The sequence below is a fragment of the Platalea leucorodia genome (genome assembly GCF_965183815.1).
Source record: "Platalea leucorodia genome assembly, chromosome: 16".
NCBI lineage: Eukaryota > Metazoa > Chordata > Aves > Pelecaniformes > Threskiornithidae > Platalea > Platalea leucorodia.
The window spans coordinates 6,803,910-6,817,089 of NC_138838.1; the positions used below are offsets into that span (position 1 = coordinate 6,803,910).

Consider the following 13,180-nt stretch of genomic DNA (forward strand, 5'->3'; position numbering starts at 1 on the left):
TTGCAGCATCTTCGTGGTGGTCCCCAGGCTCCCACCCCGCTGCCTCTCCCGCTTCTCTTTTGGGGGAGAAAAGCGAGGTGGCGGAGAGAACCTTGTCCTCCAGGATTAACTGAGCGGGTGCATTTGGGGTGGCGAGGAATTGGGGTCACCAGCTCCCAGCTTAGCCCCGGGCACAGTGACACAGTCCCGGCAGCACGCCAATCCCCCTGAACCCTGCTAGATCCCCTCGGCTGGGCTCGGCGCCGCCCTGCGCAGGATTTACCCCTCCAGGGATGCTCAGGAACCCACACAGGGCTGTGGCCGGGGGAAGGAGACCCCCCAAGCCAGGGTTTGCTGGCTCAGTCGTGGCCAGCGGTGTAGGAGCTGTTTCCACCCATCTTTTTGGTGTTTGCAAAGATGGGGGAAAAAAACCCAGGCAGCGACTGCGGCTCAGAGGATCTCAAATATTTGGGAGCCGCTGCGTGCTGGACCCCGGGGCCGGGTAAAACCCCCCCAGCTCTCGGCGAGAGCCTGGCACGGGGCCTTGGCCGCGGCGGTGGCCCAGGGTTCCCACCCTTAGGAGAAGTGAGTTGGTTTGTTTTATTTCTCCTCTCTCTGGCTCTGTCTCTGTCTCTCCTCCTTCTCTCGCTCTTTCTTTCTCTCTTGCATTTTTGTGAATCTAATGATGCACTTATATTGCCCCGCTTTTCCCTTCTCTTCATACCTTACCTACTAAAGGAGGAAATGCCACTTTTTTGGTAAGTGGATGTTAACCAAGAGGGACTTAAAAAAAAAAAAAGCATATAATGGAAAAAAAAAAAGGAAGCAGAAAGCAAAGTCTGTGTTGAGTGCTGATGAGGACTTAGCAGTTCCCTGCAGAGTCACAGCTAACAGCTCAATGCGTGTCCCAGGAAGAGCTCAGAGACATTCGTTTATCTCAGTAACGAGGACATTTGTGAAGTTTTGCTTTGTTTTGTTTTTGTTTTTTTTTTTTTTAAATTTGATTTGATTTGTATGGTTTTTCTTCTTTCTTTTTTGGTTTCTTTTTGCCTTCTCGCCCCTGGCCCCCCACCCCCCTGCCTTGCCCTCCATTGTCGCTCTGTGCCGTCCTCCTCGTTTCTTGGTTTGTTTTAAGCCGAAAGCTGTACTATCTATAAAAACTACACATATCTGAACATATATCTCTCTATATATGTGCATGCCTCTGTGTGAGCAGATCCCCCCATCACCTCCAGCCCTCTTTGGTTCGACCCCTTCCCCTTGGCTCAGTCTGATTTACTCTCCCCCACCTCCCCACCTTCCCTCCTCTCATCTTTTCTTTTTTCCCCCCATTTTTCTCCCTTCGTTTGGGTTTTACTCCCCTTTTCCCTTCCCCTTTCTTGGTCAGGGCGGGCGGGCACCGGGGTTTGCTTTATCCCCACTCCAGGTGTTTTCGGGGGGGTTGTTTCTTCCCCTCCCCAACAACTTGGGGGTTTCTTGGATTTGTTTTTTTTTGCTCCCATCCCACCCCTTCCTTTGGGTTTTTTTACTATTTTATTTTAATTATTTTTTTTGGCGTTTTGCATGCGGAGGTTTGCATGACCCACGTTGTTGAGGGCGAGAGGAAGGTGCAGGGTAGCGTCTGTGTAGCCTGCCTTATGCGATGTGCGTTGACGTTGTGAACTGCATCCCCAGCCCGGCGCCCCCCATTAAAATCCCCTTTCTCCTTCTTTCTTCTCTTCTTCCTCCCCCTCCGCCTTTCCCCCCTTCTCTCTCTCTCTCTCCCCCCTTGCCAGAGGCCGGCCTCGGCGTCCTCCTCTCCACGGGCTCATGGCAGGACGGAGCCGCCGTCCCCCCGCGCCCGGGGGGCCCGACACGGTGCCCGCAGCCCCCGGTCGCCCACGCCAGAGCGGGCCAAGCACGGCCACCGGCATCGCTCCCGCAGCGCCTCGCCGCCACCCCGCCACCGCGGCCAGAGCAAGGGACGGCCCCCGGCCCCCCGGGAGCCCCCGCCGCCACCGCTCAGCCCCGCCGGCTACAGCAGCGACTCGGAGGGCTCGGCGGGCTCCCACCCCTACCACCCACCGCTCGGCCCTGACAGGAACCACGGCGCCCACGCCAAGAAGTAAGGGAGTCCCCAGGATGGGGTCATGCTGTCCCTGCCGGGACATGGGAGGTGGCCTCTGGTATTTGGGGTGCAGCCCCATGCGGGCACCCCAGTTCCATCCAGGCAAAGCTCTGGGGACCAGGATGGGGTTGGGATGCTCAAGGGATGGGGACAGGGATGGAGATGGGGACAGGGACAAGAACGGGGATGGGGACAAGGATGGGGACAGGGATGGGGATGGGAACGGGGATGGGGATGGGGACAGGGACAAGGATGGGGACAGGGATGGGGATGAGGATGCGGTTGGGGACAGGGACAGGGATGGGGAAGAGCCACAGTGGGTCGATGCCAGTGCACTGCAGGAAGGGCGATCCCTGCGAGGGATTATCCCAGTGCAAAGGGCAGTGTCTGAATGGCTGTGTGGGATTACAGCATCCCACGGGGTGCAGGACCCCAAGCATCAAGCACCCCATGCTTTATAACCAGGGATGCAGCCCAGCCAAAAACTGGGGTCATGTGGGTGCACCCGCTGCTCCTCCATGGGAACCTGGGGTCCCCAGCTCCCATGGGAACACCCCACCAGCTGCGGCAGGCGAGGTGCGAGGAGGTGCTGGGGTCTGCCTTCGCAGGGTGAAGGAGAGGCACCACCGGGGCCGGCCCAACAGCAGTTCGGAGTCGTCGGCCAAGCACTCCCGGCACGCCTCGGAGCGGAGGAAGAGCCCGTCGCCCAGCCCTGGCCAGCGCAGCAGCTCCTGGAGCTCCAGCGGCTCCCTCTCCAAGTCCCGCTCCCGCTCCCGGGAGAAGAGAGCAGGACGCAGCCGATCCCGTTCGCCCTCACCGAAAAAACCCGCCAGCAGGTCAGCCCCCGGGGGCTTCGTCACGGGGAGCGCGGGCACCAGCAATGGGCTCAGAGAGCATCTGTGGCTCAGGGTGGTCCCAGCTGCCCCGGGGCTCGGGGAGGGGGCTGCGGGTCACTGCTGTCCCCAGTGGCACTGGAAGCACCAGCCCTGGGTGGGGGTGTCACCCCCGTGGGGAGCTGCTGTGCACGGGCTGTCCCTGCATCCCACCTGGGACCCCAGCCCGCACCCCTGATGCTCCTCCTCCTCCTTGTGGTGTAGAGAGAAGGACAACGAGCCCCGAACACGCCACGGTGACCCCGATCCTGCCCGGGCCCGGCGCCGCTCCAGGAGCTACTCCCCCATCAGGAAGAGGAGACGTGACTCCCCCAGCTTCATGGAGCCCAGGAGGATCACGAGGTGGGTCCCAGCGCGCGGTGAAGCCTCGGCCGCGGCCGCTGGCATGGCCCAGGGCTCAGGAATGCCACCAGCCAGCCCCGAAGGATGCGTGGGTGGGTGGACAGATAGATGGATGGGTGGATGGATGGATGAACGGATGGATAGATGGATGGATGGGTGGGTGGGTGGATGGATAGATGGATGGGTGGACGAATAGATGGAGGGGTCAATGGATAGATGGATGGATGGGTAGATGGATGGACAGATGGATGGGCGGACAAATAGATGGACAGACAAAGGACAACTCTGCGGACAGATAGATAACCCTGAGGATGACCAGCCGGGCAAATCAGCTGGCCCAGACAGACGGATAACCAGACTGCCTCCAATATTACAGCCTTCTCATCTCTTCCCATTTTGAGGCATGAAAACAGGAATTCAGTTTAATCCGCGCGTGCATATTCCAGCAAGACACACAGCTGCACGCGTCTCTCCCCTGCCCTCCAAAAGCCGGTTTCTCCTCCTCGACATCCTATTGACTCAGGATCCTGGGCTGTAAGACAGGCAATATTTAGTGCCAGACAAAACACTGTGTGCATATATAGTACCTCGTTAGCATGCAGCGCTGGCGCGGTACCAGTGGCGAGCTGAGATTACCTCGTTCCTGACCTATTTGTCTCTCCTGCTATCAGCTGGGAGATCAGGGCTGTGGGGTGGAGGAGGCTGGATCTTCAGAAATCAGCTCTGGCTTGCTGTGGGAGGGGTTTTATTTTGCCTGGGCTGGACTGAAGCTGTAAGGAGGGAGGACAGGAGAAATACTGCTCATGTGGTGGGTTAGAGCTCTCTGCAGCCCTCCCCGATGGATGCCCTGTACAGAACATGGGCTGGGAAAGCGGCTCCCAGCCCAGAGGAAGGCCTCCCAGCCTGGGTACCACCGTCTGGTTTTGCATCCCTCCCGCTCCATCCCCGAGCTGGGTTTTGCCGGGATGTCCCCAAAAAGGTGGCAGGGCCTGGCTGGAGGAGACAGCCCACGGTCCCTGTGGGGACCGTCCCCCCATCCCTGTCACCCAGCTCTGGGATGGATGGGGATGGCGGACCCCGCTCTGCTTGGAGCAGAGCCGTTTCTGCGAGGCTTGGAGGATGCTGCGCGGAGGGGGCAGCCAGGGGAGCCCCCCCAGCCCCGCTCACCTGCCCCATAGCCGAGCGAGAAGCCCCAGGGCCTTTCCTTGCCCTCCTGCCCTGTCCCCAGTCCCTGTCACCCTGCCACCCCAGGGTCCGTCACCATGTGGTCCTGCCTCAGTGATGCCAACTTCTCCTTTTCCATTTCATCCCAAGGTCCCTCTCGGAGAGCATCGCCGCCAGCCTGGCTGCCAGGGTAACCTCCCCCTCCTCCTCCTCCTCTTCCTCCTCCTCTTTCTCACGGACCCCTCTGCGTCTCCTCACACCCTAGGATGCCTTTGGCACCCAGCTGCCTCCGAGCCGTGCCTGTGTCTCTCTTCAGTCCCACTAACACTGGGCCAGGAGAAGGGGGCAAGGGGCCAGCTCCTGCACCGGCTCCAGACGACACTGCCCCCCATGCCCCCCCATCCCCACTGCCCCCTTGTTCCCCACGTCCTTCCTCATCCTCAGGCGTCAGCGGGCTGCAGCTCGCCTCCCGCTAATCCCGAACGTCTCTTTTTTCAGCAGCTTTCAATCTTTGGTGTCTGGGAAACACAAAAGCCACATTAACCTGCTCACTTTCTGCCCTCGCCGCTGCCTAATCCAGGACTAACACCCCGGGGGGGCTGGGGAGGAGGCAGGGGGTGGAGGGTGGGGGGTGATGCTGGGCGGCCGCATCCTGACACCATGCAGTTGGTCCGAGCCTGGCCACCCTGCAGGGATGCTCAGCCTCCCTGTGGGGATGCTCAGCCATGATGGGGAACCAGTGCTGGTCTCCCCTCCCTGAGCTGCTGCTGGGGTCCTGACTCAGTTTTCCTTTTCCATTTGCAGCGCTCGCAAGCGTCCCATCCCCTACTACCGCCCCAGCCCCTCGTCCTCCAGCTCGCTGAGCACCTACTCCTACAGCCGCAGCCGCAGCCGCAGCTACGACAGCTACAGCACCAGCCGCAGCCGCAGCCGGACTCGCAGCCCCCCCAGCCGCTCCCGCAGCCCCAGCCGCAGCCCCAGCTACAACAGCCGCAGCAGCTCGGAGAGTGCCGGCTTCTGAGCCCCCCTGGCACCCGGCCGCAGCCCCCCGCCATCCCGGCCATGGCCCCCCCACGATGCCACCTCTGCCCCCCGGGGGGACAACCGGGGAGGTGGAAAAGAGCCGGGGGCTGCTAAGGATGGACCTGGCGGCGGGGGAAAGTGGAGGCCGAAAACTCGAATGGGTCCTTGCATCGCCCTGGGAGGGGGTGATTCCCCCCTCCCGGGGTGTTTTGGGGGTCGGGATGGGGTGGGGGGGATATCTTTTTATTTCTGCGAGCGCCGGGGTGGGGTGGGGCGGGGCGGGTGAGCACAGAGCGAGGAACAAATTGCTCAGCAGAGACCTTGGGGCGAGCGGGCGGGGGCAGCTGGGGTCCCCCTGTGAGCCCCCAGTGCTTTTTTGGGTTGGTTTGACTTTTTTAGCACAAGCGTATCCTTGGGGGGGGGCAGGAGGGGGCTTCTCCAGCTCAGGCGCGGCTGGGGCCGCAGCGCAAGCCAGAGGCGAGACCTGCTTTCCCCCGACAGAGGAGTCACCGTGTCCCCATGGTGTCCTGGGGGACAGGGACACCGCAAACCATTTTGGGCCCCCCCAGCCCAAGCACACGCCGAGCCACGGATGAACAAAATCCAGCACCCAGCAACACCCCGCAAGTCCCTTCCCGAGCGGGGAGGTCTTGGAGGGGGGGGCACCCCTGTGGGTTAACGCTGCTCGTCCCGGCTCAGGAGCTGGCCCCGGCACCCATCCATCTCACCCAGGTTTGGGGTGACCGAGCCATCACCCCCAGGAGGAGGGCGCTGAGGGCTGGGCTGGGGATTTTCTACCCCGGGGGCCGCATCCAGCCATGCTCCGGCTTTGGCTTCGGCATGTCGTACCCCACCTTTGGGCTCGCAGCCCCCGGCCACCTCCCGCTCTGGGGCTGAGTGGCAGCTTTTTAAACTTAATTACAGAAAGAGAGAGGCAGGAGGGTCCCGGGCTTTGCCGGCAGCCCCGCTTTTGCAGGACTTTGCTGATTTTCCAAAAAAAACCCCACCCTGCCAGGTTCCGAGGATGGTCCTGGCCCCCTGGGGCTGTTGGTGTTTAATCCATGTGGGCCCCACGTTTTCCGGCTGGCTGGAGCAGGACGATTGGGATGAGCCTCCCTGGGTGGGAGAGCAGCTGCCTGGATTAACCTGCTGCCCTGGGTGAAAAGCCGGGCTTTGGCAGTCCCACTTGACACTGGTTTCCAGCCAGCTGGGATCGGGGTTGGGGGGGATCCTTCGGACTCCAGCTCGGCCAGTAATGCGATGGCCTCGTTAGCCCGTGGCCTGATGAACCGGAGGTCCGGGAGGGCAGAGATGCGAGCGGAGGCGCACTCCAGGGTCGTCTCCCAAACCCAGCACGTCAAGGAACCAGGCTCAGCTGCAGGCTGGGGACTCACCAGCCCTTGGGGAAACATCTCCGGGAGCTGGGCCGTGCCTGGTGCCAGCCCCTGGGTTTCCCACCCACCCCCTGCTCCGCTGGCAAAGCCGCCGGTCGCCCTCTGCGGTGCCTGGACAAGCGGAGCGGTTAGAAATGGGGTGAACAGGTAAGGAGGGGACACACTCATGGCTCAGCTTGTCCCCATGTGCCAGCCCCGGGCAGGGCAGCAGCTCTGGATGTGGCTGTGGCAGGAGGAGGCAAAGGGTCCTGTCCCCCCCGAGCCTGGGGAGATGAAGGGCACAAGTGCCCCCAGAATCCCTATGAACCCCTGAGCCGTGCGCTCCGAAAACCACCGCACCCCTCTCCAGCCGCTGCCGCGGCAGCCCCCGGGCAGCCGCCGTCCCCCCATCACCCCCCGGGGAAGCTCAGACTGGCTGCAGGAGCCCCAAAACCCTGCTGGGAGAGGGGGAAAATCCCCTAAAACCATGCAAAATCAAGCCACCGGCAAGGGGTTCTTTTGCCAGTGGCCTCAGCCCCCAGCCCTGCAGCCCCCGGGGCCACAGCTCCCGAAAGCCCGAGACCCGACAGCAGCGCCGGCACGGACAAGCCAGCACATCAGGGAAAATTTCCAGTCTTCCTCTTTTACAGTCTCTGTCTCCTGCCGCGGAGGGAGCTAACTGGAACAAATACTCTGTAGAAATACTTCAGTATTTTCCTCTTGCGCGTGCGCTCTCTCTTTTTTTCTGGGTTGTGAGTACAGCTGTAGATTCAGTGAGCTGGTTCAATTATAATAAAATATACAGTATATATTGTAAATGACTCTGCCGGGCACGGAGCGGTTTCTTCACGGGGGACAGCACGGCGGGGTTAACCTGCTCTCTCCGTGCGGGCTTGGTCTTGTCCAGCTCCCCGCGGACCCGTCCTCCTCTCCCCCCGCCCTCTGTCTCCAGCAGCCCCCCATGGCTCGCTCTTCCCCGTGCATCGGCCTCTGGCTCCGTGCAGAGAGCGCTGGGCACCAGCTGTGTGTCTGATCCCCCGGAGCACCCTGCCACGGGGTGGGGGGAGACCCTCGCATCCTTCAAGGTTTCCCTTTCCGTCCTTCCCGTCTCCCTGCAGCCCTCCTGGCTCCCTGCATCCTTCCCTGCATCCTTCCCTGCGTCCCTCCCATTTGCCTGCAACCCTCCCATCCATTCCCATCCCTCCTGCATCCCTCCCATCCCTCCCTGCACCCCTCCCTTCATTCCTCCCTACATCCCTGCATCCCTCTCTGCATTCCTGCCTGCATTCCTGCCTACATCCCTGCACCCTTCCCATCCCTCCCATTTCCCTGCATCCCTCCTTGCGTCCCCACCTGCATCTCTCCCCTCCCTCCCTGCATCCCTCCCTGCATCCCTCCCCTCATCTCTCCCCTCCCTCCCTGCATCCCTGCCGTTTCCCTGCATCCCTCCCATCCCCTCGCCTCCGCAGTCCCTGCAGTGCCTTGTCCCCCGCCTCCTCCCCCAGGCTCCCCTCCGGCCTGCGCCAGCCCCTGCAGGATGCGGCCCTGCACGGCTCAGCCGCCTTCGGCCCTTTCCCCCAGAGACAAGGCTGGGCTCTGCCCCAGACCAAGGGGTTTGGCAGTGGCCGGTGGGGTGCTGGCACACCCTGCAGCCATGGATGGGGGGACACCCCCCAAATCCCCTGCTGCGGCATCCCCCCCCCTTGCTGTGCCCCCACCTGTGCCCTGCGCCCCATGGGGAGGGGCCCTCAGGGTCACACATCCCTGCGCTGAGTGCGTCAGGGCTCAGCTACCACCCGTCTCCTGGTGCCGGTCACACCCTTCTGCAAAGCAAGGCAGCCAGAGCTCAGCGCCAGGGCGCACAGCCCACCACAGTGCCTCTGCCCCCCAAAAACTGGCCGGTCTCACCCCACAGGGCTGGGGGGCAGAGAGAGATGGGGTCCCAGGGGCTGCCGGCTCACTGGGCTGGGAAAACAGCCCTTCCCTGGGAATGGGGGCCTGGAGTCTGGCCCCAAATGGGAATCCCTTCCTGGGTGCCAGGAGGGTGTCACTGGAGAGACCTGTTTGGACGTGAGAGTGAAGGACTAAGGGAAGGAGCCACCCTGCCCCAACCCGAGAGGGTGCTGCCCCCTCCAGCCCCCCCACCCCATCAGCGCTATCAGCCCCCCGGTCCCCATGAGGTCCCAGCAGCCCCCATTGCCCCCATCAGGTCCTGTAAGCCCCCATCAACCCCGTACTGGTCCCATTGGCCCCCATGAGCCCCACCAGCCCTGTGGTCCCTGCAGACCCCGGGGACCCCCACCCCAGGGGCTGGAGCAGCCTCACCCCAACTTGGTGCTGGGGGTTCCCCACCACAGCGTCGAGCCCCGGGGCCAGAGGGGTGCCGGGGTGCTGGGGGGCTCCAGAAGGTTCTGGCTGGCGGGTGACGCAGCGGGCGCGGGGCTGCGCACGGGCTCCTCCACTGACTCATCCCCCCGAGGCGCTGGCCCAGCCCCAGCCCCCTCCCCACGCCGCTGCCGCGCGTCCCTGGGATGGTTTTACGGGCAAGAAAGGCAGGCAGGCAGGCAGGCGTGAGGCCGGGAGCAGCTCCAAGGGCCATCCATCACTCCCAACCAGCCAAACCTCCCGCAGCGAGAGGCGGACAGACGTTTCCCTGGCAGGAGGGACCTGAGGGGCTGCCAGCCCCATCCCCGTGCCGCCCACCCAGTGCGGCTGCGTGCGGCCGCCCCAGCTCCGGGAAAGTTTCTCGTCCCTTCCCGGCCCTGCTGCAATTTCCATTAATAGCCAGCTGAGCTGCCTGGCTAAAAATAACCACCGGCCCTCTTCATAAGTCGCCAGTGGCCGCCCCCCCAGCAGCCCCGTGCACCATGGCCGAACGCCGCGTCCCCTTCACCTTCCTGCGCAGCCCCAGCTGGGACCCCTTCCGTGACTGGTACCATGGCAGCCGCCTCTTTGACCAGTCCTTCGGGATGCCCCATATCCCCGAGGATTGGTACAAGTGGCCAAGTGGCAGCGCCTGGCCGGGATATTTCCGTCTGCTTCCCCGGGAGAGCGCGCTGCTGCCGGCCCCCGGCTCGCCCTACGGGCAGGCGCTGAGCCGCCAGCTCAGCAGCGGCATCTCCGAGATCCGCCAGACCGCCGATAGCTGGAAGGTCACCTTGGACGTCAACCACTTCGCGCCCGAGGAACTGGTGGTCAAGACCAAGGATAATATCGTGGAGATAACCGGTGGGTGCTGGGGATGGGGGTCCATGGGTTCCCCCGCCGGGTGCCGTGCTGGGGCAGCCACCGCGGTGCTTGTGGGGAAAAAGGGATGGAAAGGCAAAGCAGAGTGGGATAAGTGATGGGAAGTAAGGGAAGGAAAAACAAAAGGAGATGGAAGGGAGGAGAGGAGAGGAGAGGAGAGGAGAGGAGAGGAGAGGAGAGGAGAGGAGAGGAGAGGAGAGGAGAGGAGAGGAGAGGAGAGGAGAGGAGAGGAAAAATGGAAGGGGAAAAGGGAAAATCAGGGCAAAGAGGAAGGCTCAGCATTACAAGCTCAGTCTTGGGGTGCATTCATGCTGCAGGTGTTGCACAGGGTGCAGAGACCCCCCCAGCCCCATATATTGACCCCTTGCTGCTGTCCCAGCCAGGACACGGGGAGGGACCCCCTGGCTGTGAGCCACAGAGGGGCCTGGGGGGGTCACGAGCCCCGCAGCCCCCCGTGCTCCCCGCAGCGCCCTGGGCAGCTCAGCCAGGGCCGCCATGACAAAGCCCACGCCCCGTGACACGAGGCCAGCAGCGTGCTTCGTGCCCGGCGAGAGGGGTCCGCAGGGAGTGGGGGCAATTCCCCAGCCAGCGGGATTTGGGGGTGCAGCCCCGGGGAGAGGGGCTCAGTCTCCAGCCCCGCCGGGCTGGGGAGCCAAGACGAGGGCTGTGGGGCCAGCCGGCAGCGGTTTGGGTCGCCTTGGCCACCGCCAGCTCCTCGCACCACACTTTGCTCCCCGTGAATTTGGAGGGTGCTCCTGGAGGGGCCCCGCTGCCCCTGGTTCCCCCCAGTTGCTCCAGGCTGATATTAAGGGAAAGAAAACCAGAACAGGCAGGATCAGCCCCTCTTCCAACCAGCCCGTTTTTTTTTTTTTTTCCTTCCAGGCAAACACGAGGAGAAGCAGGATGAACATGGCTTCATCTCCAGGTGCTTCACCCGAAAATACACGTAAGTACCAGGGAGGAGGGGAGCTGGGATCCTGGCAGCCCCCCGATGTCTTCAGGGATCTCTGCCCACCCACCCATCCCCTCCAGTGCCCACTGGCCAAACTGGGGATGCTGCTCGCCCAGATTGGGAGTGGGGTGAGGCAGCAATTTGGGGCTGAGCATCTGTCACCGGTCACAGCATCGCACCCGCTGGGGTGGTGGGTGCCGCAGCCCTGACCCCCCCCTCTCCCCCTGCAGCCTCCCTGCCGGCGTCGAAGCCACGGCCGTGCGGTCCTCGCTGTCCCCCGACGGCATGCTCACGGTGGAGGCCCCCCTGCCCAAGCCGGCCATCCAGTCTGCCGAAATCACCATCCCCGTCACCGTCGAGAGCCAAGCCAAGGAGCCAGCCAAGAAGTAGGTGGCAGCGAGGAGGAGGAGGAGGAGAAGCTGCCACTGCCCCCCCACATCCTCACACCCCCCCCCACTCACAGCCCCCTTTTTATTGTCTATTTTGTACTCGCCCGGCCACCGAGTGCCTTGAATAAATGTGAAGGAACCGATAGAATCAGCTGGAATAAAAAGCTGTGAAAGAAACCTGTCCCCATGCCCTGTGTCTGTCCCCCGGGACCACCGGTGGTAGCGGTGCACCGTGGCTGTGCCGTGCCAGGTGGGAACCGCACTGTGGGCACCGGTTCCCTGCTCTGGCAGGGCTGGACCAGAGCACGGGGACGGGGCTGCCTCGGGCCAGCGTGGCCAGCGGGAGGGCCACCAAACCCTGCTCGACAGCCTGGGGTCAGCATCCCGGGGCTCCACTTCCCGGGGCTCCACTTCCCGGGGCTCCGCATCCTGGGTCTTCACATCCTGAGTCTCCCTATCGTGGGTATCCCACATCCCAGGTCTCCTACATCTCAGCTCTCCACATCCCAGCCTCCAGTATCCCATGTCTTGACATCCCAGGTCTCCAAAATCTCTGGTCTCCACCTGCCAGGTCTCCGTATCATGGGTACCCAGCATCCCAGGCTCAACATCCTGGTTTTCCACATCCCAGCTCACTGACGGCCCAGGTCTCCAAAATTCTGGGTCTCAACATCCCAGGTCTCCCACATCCCAGGTCTCAACATCCCAGATCTCCAACATCCCGTGTCTCCAACATCTTGGTCTCTGACATGCCTGGGCTCCAAAATTCAGGGTCTCCAACATCCCAGGTCTCCAAAATTCTGGGTCTCCTACATTTCCAGGTCTCTCAAATCCCAGATCTCAACACCCTGGGTCTCACCATCTCTGGTGTCCAAAACTCTGGGTCTCAACATCCCAGCTCTGAACATTTTGGGTCACAGCACCCCAGTGTCACCACCCTGGGTCTCTACACCCCTGAAAAACAAGGACACATCCCCCCGGGTCGCAGGGGAGCCCGAGGGCGAAGAGGGGCTTTGCGGGCAGAAGCTCTGGCCACAAAACAGCCCCGGCCCCGGCAGCCCCAACCCTGCCCCCCCAGTGTCCCCCCTTCCTTTCACCCCATTGCGAAGGGCTGGGCAGGTTGGGGGTTCAGCTCAGGGGCTGCAGCCATGCTGGGGGGCTGGACACGGCGGGGGGGGTCATGGTCCCGATGCCTTTTGGCCCCAGTTGGCCCCGTGCCCCCACGCCTCCGTGCCTCCGGCCAGGACCGGCCCTACATGGCTGAGACCGGGCCCGCGGCTACGATGTTCCCGCTCCGACAAATCCCACTAATCCCCCCTGAGTCATCCCAGAGGCAGACGGTGACCTGGGAGGAATCCCGCAGCTGCGAGGCTCCTCTCCGAGCCCGGGGGGCTCTGTGCGTGCCCCCCGAGCCCCAGCCCCTCTGCCCCGGCAGTCCCAGGTGCAATGAGTTTGGCAGGTCTCAGGCACGATGCCCAGGATGGAGCCAGGGTCAGCTCCTGCTGCCGGGGGTCATGTGTGTGCCCCCCCGCTCTGTGTGTGCCATTTTTGGAGATGAGTGGCCACGGCAACCAGAGTGATGGAGATGGTTGCCATAGCGAGCAGCAGCCGCTGGCAGCCCAGCCTGGGCGGCGGGGGGAGATGAATGCCACCCCCCTGCCTGCCCCTGCAGCACCGGGAGCAGGGCTTGGTGCAATGAGTTTGGCAGGTCT

At 62.9% G+C, this 13,180-nt stretch overlaps 2 protein-coding genes across 2 annotated transcripts in view; both read left to right on the forward strand.

The window, feature by feature from the left end:
* Nucleotides 1–5,506, forward strand: part of SRRM3 (serine/arginine repetitive matrix 3) — a gene marked incomplete at its 3' end in the record, with an annotated part of 29,961 nt that extends 24,455 nt beyond the window's left edge. Inside the window, exons 12-15 of the mRNA XM_082327955.1 lie at nt 1,755–2,083; nt 2,695–2,922; nt 3,184–3,321; nt 5,290–5,506. Of these exons, the coding sequence (XP_082184081.1) occupies nt 1,755–2,083; nt 2,695–2,922; nt 3,184–3,321; nt 5,290–5,506 (912 nt within the window). The remainder of the gene's footprint in view (nt 1–1,754; nt 2,084–2,694; nt 2,923–3,183; nt 3,322–5,289) is intronic.
* A 4,227-nt stretch (nt 5,507–9,733) lies between these two features.
* Nucleotides 9,734–11,639, forward strand: HSPB1 (heat shock protein family B (small) member 1). Its single transcript, XM_082328049.1, has 3 exons — nt 9,734–10,109; nt 11,010–11,073; nt 11,310–11,639. The coding sequence occupies exons 1-3, from the start codon at nt 9,749–9,751 to the stop codon at nt 11,467–11,469; spliced, it is 585 nt and encodes a 194-aa protein (XP_082184175.1). The 5' UTR covers nt 9,734–9,748; the 3' UTR covers nt 11,470–11,639.
* Nucleotides 11,640–13,180: the final 1,541 nt, after the last annotated feature.

What these genes read in the sequence shown, in the direction of transcription:
- HSPB1 (XM_082328049.1), top strand. Translation starts at nt 9,749, where the DNA reads ATGGCCGAACGCCGCGTCCCCTTCACCTTCCTGCGCAGCCCCAGCTGG. An exon ending in TAATATCGTGGAGATAACCG is followed by an intron (nt 10,110 to 11,009) that starts GTGGGTGCTGGG and finishes TTTTCCTTCCAG; the next exon opens with GCAAACACGAGGAGAAGCAG. An exon ending in TGCTTCACCCGAAAATACAC is followed by an intron (nt 11,074 to 11,309) that starts GTAAGTACCAGG and finishes CTCCCCCTGCAG; the next exon opens with CCTCCCTGCCGGCGTCGAAG.